Here is an 8,396-nt window from a genome sequence, read left to right on the forward strand (position 1 = left end):
AATGAGTTGGGAATCGGTCCGATTAAATTACAGTCGGTGAACCATAACACGTCAAGATCGGTTAAATTTCCGATCTCCGGTGGGATGTTACCGGCGGAAAAACGGTTGTATGATAAATTAAGTTGCTTTAACGTCGAAATGTTTTCGAGTTCCGCCGGAATATTCCCTCCGATGAGATTATCAACCAACGAAATAACTTCAAGTTTCTGAAATTTACGTTTCGGAAAAACGTAATTTACTGCAGATGTGGGTTAAAAAGAAATCAGGAAGGAGAAGTGATAAATTACCATTATACCCATGTCATGTGTCTAATAATTAACCAGAGTTTGGGGTTGAGTTAGACTCAGGGGCCAAAATAGTTAGTTATACAGACCATGGGAGCAAATATGTAAAAAAATCTTATTTTAGGCTAATATAGTAAAACTGATATAACCACGGGGCCAAAAACGTAATTTGCTCTTCCGTTTTATATATGTTTGTTTGTATTGAAAAGAGTAAATTGCTAAAATAGTCCCTAACGTTTGTTCACATTTGCTAGATCCATCCAAAAAAAGATTTTTTCTCATATGAACCACTGAGGTTTCAAAAAAATTGCTAAATCCATCCAAACTTCAAGGACGATTTTAGCAATTTAATAAAACAAACTTTTTTTTGGATGGATTTAGCAAATGTGAACAAACGTGAGGGACGATTTTAGCAATTTACTCTATTTTTTTTATTTTCATCTTTTTATTATATCTCTTAATTAACATAAAATCTATTTATTTTCATCTTTTTATTAAATTTCTTATTTAACATAAAATCTACTAGTTTTTTTTTTTTTTTTGAACGGTGAATTTCTACAACAGGCGATAGATTCGCATCTGCTTTTGCAGGCCCTCCACCCCACTCTGGCCAAGACTATGTTGTCTTAACCTGGCTCACGCTTGGCATCAGAGTTTGGTTTGACGCTCCCCGACAAAATTTCCAGCCTACTGCCATATGCGAGTAGTTGCACCCTCCACAAGAGCCGAAAACTCTCTGGAGTAAATGCACTGTAATAGAAAACTCGGGTGTACTCCGCGGGTTTCGAACCTGTGACCAGGCCTTCACCCAGTATTTTTTTGTTCATTTATAAAATAAAATACACGTTCTTGCTAAACAGGTAACAAATTAAACCGTTGAAAAGATTTTGTCGTATAATTAACTTTATTAAAGGATTAGTAATGAGTAAAATGTTTACATTTTAAAAGACTTGGTTAGATGGTTAGTTGATTATAAATATAAAACCGTATTCATAATTGTAAAATATAAATGATTAATCTTTATTATGAAGTGGGTGAAGGCCTGGTCACAGGTTCGAAACTCGCAGAGCACACCCGAGTTTTCTATTACAGTGCATTTACTCCAGATATTTTTCGGCTCTTGTGGAGGGTGCAACTACTCGCATATGGCAGTAGGCTGGAAATTTTGTCGGGGAGCGCCAAGCCAAACTTTGATGCCAAGTGTGAGCCCGGTTAAGACAACATAGTCTTGGCCAGAGTGGGGTGGAGGGCCTGCAAAAGCAGGTGCGAATCAATTGCCTGTTGTAGAAATTCGCCGTTCAAAAAAAAAAAAAAACTAGTAGATTTTATGTTAAATAAGAAATATAATAAAAAGATGAAAATAAATAGATTTTATGTTAATTAAGAGATATAATAAAAAGATGAAAATAAAAAAAAAAGAGTAAATTGCTAAAATCGTCCCTGACGTTTGTTCACATTTGCTAAATCCATCCAAAAAAAGTTTGTTTTATTAAATTGCTAAAATCGTCCCTGAAGTTTGGATGGATTTAGCAACTTTTTTGAAACCTCAGTGGTTCATATGAGAAAAAATCTTTTTTTGGATGGATCTAGCAAATGTGAACAAACGTTAGGGACTATTTTAGCAATTTACTCTATTGAAAAATTCGAAGAAATGGGACTTGAATCCACCGTTATAGTTTTGTCAGCTTGAGTAACCGTTTCTGATACGTACCCGATTTCACTTTCCATCCACTTGATTAGCATATCAAACCTTGATTCAGAATCAGTGTTTACAGTAGACGTCAGGATCATAGAAAGAAAGGATGTCATCCGACGTACGTAGGCGTCCGATCACAAACGCCGCTGACGGAACATCGGATTCCTCTTCTTCACCATCACCGGATGTCGATTTCAATAGTAATGACCAGATCGCTGTTGCTCACCGGAAGCCAAACGGTGAAAACGATCGGAGAAGAAGCGTCATGCATTACGCCTATCGCCCCTGCACTCCTGCTCATAACCGAATCAAAGAGTCTCCTCTCAGCTCTGACGCCATTTTTAAACAGGTTTTCTTATAATCTATTTCTTTACCTTCGAAATCCGGTAATACATTAGGCTTATTTGCTGTCATTACAACCTATTTGTTCTTTCGGACTTCTAAGATAGTGAAATGCAATTTATAGTCTGCTTCTTCAATTGCTTGTTTAGCCTCCGGTTTTGTGCATTATGCGTATCGTCTCTGAGGATACGGTCTAAGATAGGAGTTCGTGAAGGCATAGAATTAAGGTTAAGGACTTTTAGAAGGATGATACGGTTTTGTATTAGATCCTTGTTTTACGAGCTTAGGTTTTTAGTGTTTTTCGTGGCTTATGCGTGGTGTTATTAATGCTTGCATGTGTGTCTATATGCGTGTTAGCCTTAGGTTTTGTGCTTGATTCAGATTAAATGAGTTGATTGTAAGGGTGCACGGGCGTAAGCGGGGAGGGGCTTCGGTGACCGTTGTCCCCGATCGGGAACACCGCCGCCATCAACGCGGGGACCCGAATCGGGGAGTGATATCGGTGTGGAGTCACCGCTGTGTTTGCACGAAGATTGAGGAACGGCTAGTTTGAAACGGTCGGATTTAAAAAAAAAAAAAAATCACTTTTTTAAAACATATATAAATAACCATCCCATTCACTCAATTTTTTTATACTCAAACCATATCAACCTCACACATTTTTTATACTCTCCAACCACACCCACTTCACTTTATTTTTTATACTCTCAAACCACACCCACTTCAAACCGAGCAATGGAGAACCAACCCCGCGAGGCCAAGAAAAAAACTAAGGGACGGGGCTCGCAACCGTCTCGTGGTGGTTCGAGCGGTGCAAGTGCTCAACCACAACCCCCTTTCGGATACACTTCACAACCCAATTTCTAGTTTGAATTTAATTTTTTTTTTTATTTTCTACTTTAAAATGTCTTTTGTTAAATTTTATTTAATTTTTATTGATATTTTTTTTATAAACATGTATATTTTCAACAAATAAATAAACAAAAAAAAAAAAAATTAAAAAACCGAGTCACCTATGAGGGGAGTGCCGCCATCAATTTAGGGTGTTAGGGGAGTTTAAGAGGGGAGTTGACGTGGCACAAGACGATTGGTTGGGCGTAAGAGAGGGGACTCACCTCTTAGGTGAGTGCCCCTTACACCCTAAGAATAATAGGAGATAAACTTGTAGATTACATTTATAGCAAAATGTGTTTGGAACTTATGATTCCGCATACTTGCATAATTTTTATTTATTACCGTTATTATGATCTGATCTTATAACTGAATTGTCTGATTAGAAAGTTTTAGCAGAGTCATGCAGGCCTATTTAACCTCTGCATAGTGGTGCTTGTTGCTGTAAACAGCAGGCTCATCATTGAGAATCTTATGAAGGTGCCTGTGTTGATCTTAACTTTATATTTTACGTTTTCCACTTTGCTGTTCGATTAATCTATATTACTTTTACAGTATGGTTTATTGATCAATGCAAATTTTTGGTTTAGTTCAAGATCATTGAGAGACTGGCCACTTCTTATGTGCTGGTAATGGTGTTTGAAAAGTTTACTATCCACTTCTCTTATGTGGGTTGTAAGCTAAATAAAGCGTTTTGTGTTTTTTCTTGTAGTCTGTCACTTCCAGTCTTCCCACTTGCTGCATACATCGTTGAGAAATTTGCATGGACCAAACGTATAGCCGACTCTGTAAGTACATGGTTTTAATTTCCAAGCGATGTTCATTCGTAAAAGAATCACCAGTTCATGATATTCTGTACTTGATGTACACTTGTAGGCTGCTATCACTCTTCATATTATAATAACTACAATAGCCATTCTGTATCCAGTTTTTATGATCATGAGGTTAGTGTACTAGTTGCTTATAATTGCGTATACAAGGTTTTTTATTTATTTGTAGTTACAGTATGGTAAATTATATAGTTAGATATTAGTAAATGCATGAATCATTCTTAAGTATGTGTTTAAAGTTTTGCAGGTTTGATTCAGCCGTTCTATCAGGCGTGACACTGATGTTGTTTGCTTGTGTAAATTGGTTGAAGTTGGTATCTTTTGTGCATGCAAATTATGATATGCGCATGCTAGTGAACTCAGCTGATAAGGTAACTAAATTTGTAACAATTATACGACATGATCACCTTTAATGATAATTCGTGGAATTTTTTTCCGCAAATCACTCTACCGTCTCAGGAGAAAGAGAAATCTGCATCTTCAAATATCGAGTACTTTTATGATGTCAACTTTAATAGTTTGGCGTACTTCATGGTTGCTCCCACATTATGTTACCAGGTACATAACACCTTTCATTAACTATAATTATTAATCATCACCCTAACAATATTGTAAAAAAATCAACTAGTATTTTTTACTTGCAGATAACCTATCCTCGCACCACATGTATCCGAAAGGGTTGGGTGTTAAGGCAGACGATCAAATTCATAATATTTACAGGGGTGATGGGATTTATAATTGAACAAGTAAGTTTTCTAATAAAATGTTAAATATTTCGGGATCTCATCCCCTTTGCTTTTGTATTTATGCATTGCAATTATAGGGGGCAAGATGAGCGCCCCGCTTGCGGTGTGCACATATAATGTATATATGTGTGGGCCCTCAGGGGAGAAAAGTGAAATTGCACTAATTTAACGTTATTTTATTAATTTCGTGAAAATAACGTTAAAAGCGGGGGACGGTTAATCATGCATCATGTAGTGGCGTTGATAGCCGAAAGACAAGGGGGGGGGGGGGGGTACATGCACTAATCGGCCTTTTTGCCGAGAGTTACCTTATGTTCAAGGCTTGATGCAAAACTACTATGGAGCTGGGGGGTCTCATTGGAAGCAGCCTGCAGCCTCTCTATTCCTATAGGGTAGAGGTAAGGCTGTCTACATCTTAGCCTCCTCAGACCCTCCCTTAGCTTTGCTATTGGTGGGATTTACTGAGTATGATGGGCCTGTTGAGTAACGGGTCATAATTTGGGTTTGGGTGGAGACGAACCATTTTTAGTTTTGTTCAAAATGGGCCTGACAATGTTAGGTTGACTCGCTAACAATTTTTGTTCATTTTAAAGCGAGTAAAATGTCATTTTCGTCCCTGAGGTTTGGCCAGTTTTGCGACTTTTGTCCAAAGGTTTTTTTTTTTTTTGCATTTGGATCCAAAAGGTTTGAAATCTTGCCATTTTCATCCAAATCGTTAATTGTATCCATTTTTCTCCGTTAAGTCAGGGGTATTACCGTCTTTTTTGTTAACTTACAGGGTAATTCGGTCTTTTTCACTTTATGTACAACCTTGTACTGACTTAACTGAGAAAAATGGATGGAGTTAACGAGCCGGATGAAAATGGCAAGATTTCAAACCTTTTAGATCAAGATGCAAAAAGAAAAAAACCTTTGGACAAAAGTCGCAAAACTGGCTAAATGTTAGGGACAAAAATGACATTTTACTCTTTTATAGCTTTTTATTATACATACTAATTAGTAAGGGTTACAAGAATAATATCAATACAATAATAGTTTGAACTTCGAATCTTTAGGTAAAACGATTTTGGACGACTTCAGCCCGTTGACTTTTTCACCTTTTAGCTACATTATTTTTATATAAACCATTTCACCGATTTGAGGCAAAACTGAGCCCGTATCGGTCTGTCCATAAGTAAACAAGTCGAAATCACCACCTGTAATTTCAACCTTATTGTAACATTATCAAGTTTGTATGCAGTATATTAACCCCATTGTTAGAAACTCGCGGCATCCACTAAAAGGGGACTTTTTATACGCTATAGAACGTGTGTTGAAGCTTTCAGTTCCAAATTTATACGTTTGGCTGTGTATGTTTTATTGCTTTTTTCACCTTTGGTAAGCCTTCTTTTATTTACTATTTTTTTTCTTCTGTTTTGCATACTATTTCTACTTATTGTTCTTGTTCAGCATTGTGCTAGTTATATTACAAACAATGCTGCTAATATAGGTTAAATATACTTGCTGAAGTTCTTCGTTTTGGTGACCGTGAGTTCTATAAAGATTGGTGGAATGCACAAACAGTAGACGAGGTACACGTTTTTCAGAATTCTTTTTTACAAAAAAAAAAACTATTTTGAGATTCCATTTGCTACAAACTAGTTGCTGACTTGCTTTTGTGCATCTATTGTGTTGGTGCTGCTTTTAGTACTGGAGACTTTGGAATATGGTAAGCTTAATGCTAAACATTTATTTTTATAAAAATACGATCGCGCCCTATATATTTCATTTTTTGCAGCCTGTTCATAAATGGATGGTGCGTCATATATATTTTCCATGCTTACGGATTGGAATACCCAAGGTAACAAAGTTGTTTTATATCATTTGACATATCAAGTTCATGATATAAAGTATAAACTACCATGAACATGATATTTCGTATTATAAAGTTTTGAAATACGAGACACTTGGATTCAGGGAGGTGCCCATTTGATTGCATTCTTTATGTCTGCAGTGTTCCATGAGGTATATATCACTTAATATTATTTATTTTCCTTATTTAAAAAGATTTTCACATTATTACTTCAAACTGATTCTTTAAATCAGTTAATATTAACATTTGATTATGTTTTTATATTCACCAGCTTTGTATTGCGGTTCCCTGCCATATTTTTAAGTTTTGGGCCTTTCTTGGGATCATGCTTCAGGTCACATTCTTTTTTTTTTATTCACTTTGCTCTATATAATATGAATAAGAAACTAACGATAATGACACACAGTGTTGAAAGTTGCTCAAAAGCTATCTTCATACAGCTTGTTAACTCCATCCATTTCTCTCCGTTAAGTCAGGGGCATTTCCGTCTCTTTTGCTAACTTACGCAATTCAGTCTTTTTCACTTTATGTAAAAAAAACTGAATACTCCTGAAAAAAAGACCGAATTGCTCTTAAAGTTAACGAAAAAGACGGAAATGCCCCTGGCTTAGCAAACAAAAATGGATGGAGTTAACGAGCCGGATGAAAATGGCAAGATTTCAAACCTTTTTAGATTCAGATGCGGAAAAACAAAACTTTGGACGAAAGTCGCAAAACTGGCCAAACCTCAGGGACGAAAATGGCATCTTACTCTATAAAAAAAGTTTGAAAATTGGATGAAAAAAAAGTGTTTGTGGGTCAACATAAGTACATAACCTTGCTAGTAATAAAACTGACCCGTATCAAACCAAACTTTTTATTGACTCGTTACCCAACCAGTTTGACCTTCCCATCTGTTCTTATTGCATCAGGTGCCATTGGCGTTGGTCACAGATTTCTTGCAACGCAAGTTCCAGAATTCGATGGTACGTAATTGATTTCTAGTATCTGTTAACAATATTCAGTCTAGAGCTGCTAATTATAACCCATTCCTATATATGGAAGCAAGTAATTTTTGGGTTGCACTTAATTGATTACGGGTCAATTGGTTGACCACGTTAATTGGTTCAGTCTAGATTGTATTTTGTATTCATATTTAATTTAATACATTAATTATTTAACAAATAATAGAAAATGTTGGCCGAACCCGCCTGTTTTAACTAGTACATAAAAACTATTTCTTCTGGTTTTAACCCACCTTGACCCGTTAACCAATCAGGACCACCCATTTTCGTACCTTTATATATAAAGGGGCATTTTTTATTTTTTATTTTTTTATTTTTTGTTTTCAGGTGGGAAACATGATGTTTTGGTGCTTTTTTTGCATTCTTGGTCAACCCATGTCTGTGTTACTCTACTACCATGACTTGATGAATAGAAAAGTCAACACCAAATAAATATCCCTCAAAACTAGAATATGATTTATTGCAGTTACTTTTGCAGGTAAGATTGGTGTATTCTTAATGATATTTTACTATTCCTTTTGTTTAAGAATATATTTTGGGTATTTTATTATGAGTCCAACGTAAGCCAACTTTTCTTGCATACTTATAGTTGTAAGCCCTTAATACCCCTTTGGCGGCTTGGCGCCCCTTCTGCACGGTGTTTAGCGCTCCTATCGGCTGATGTGTCCATGTGCGTCACACCACTAAAGCCAGCTTGATGTTAAAGTTCAAGTTTGGTTCTCCCACATTAATACTAGGGGTGTTCAAGATC

At 36.2% G+C, this 8,396-nt stretch overlaps 1 protein-coding gene across 2 annotated transcripts; it reads left to right on the plus strand.

Annotated features, from left to right (window-relative positions):
• The first annotated feature begins 1,926 nt into the window (after positions 1 to 1,926).
• LOC110928453 (diacylglycerol O-acyltransferase 1) lies at positions 1,927 to 8,195 on the plus strand. 2 transcript variants are annotated; one of them, XM_022171478.2, is made up of 16 exons: positions 1,927 to 2,329; positions 3,610 to 3,693; positions 3,769 to 3,842; positions 3,926 to 4,001; positions 4,090 to 4,157; positions 4,291 to 4,414; positions 4,503 to 4,601; positions 4,688 to 4,789; positions 6,030 to 6,166; positions 6,279 to 6,360; positions 6,477 to 6,497; positions 6,567 to 6,629; positions 6,746 to 6,793; positions 6,913 to 6,975; positions 7,553 to 7,606; positions 7,973 to 8,195. In XM_022171478.2, the coding sequence occupies exons 1-16, from the start codon at positions 2,087 to 2,089 to the stop codon at positions 8,075 to 8,077; spliced, it is 1,443 nt and encodes a 480-aa protein (XP_022027170.1). In that variant the 5' UTR covers positions 1,927 to 2,086; the 3' UTR covers positions 8,078 to 8,195. The 2 variants fall into 2 exon arrangements, with proteins under 2 accessions (XP_022027170.1, XP_022027171.1); XM_022171479.2 differs by having other exon boundaries at positions 3,613 to 3,693.
• Positions 8,196 to 8,396: the final 201 nt, after the last annotated feature.

The sequence above is a fragment of the Helianthus annuus genome, chromosome 3, assembly GCF_002127325.2.
Source record: "Helianthus annuus cultivar XRQ/B chromosome 3, HanXRQr2.0-SUNRISE, whole genome shotgun sequence".
NCBI lineage: Eukaryota > Viridiplantae > Streptophyta > Magnoliopsida > Asterales > Asteraceae > Helianthus > Helianthus annuus.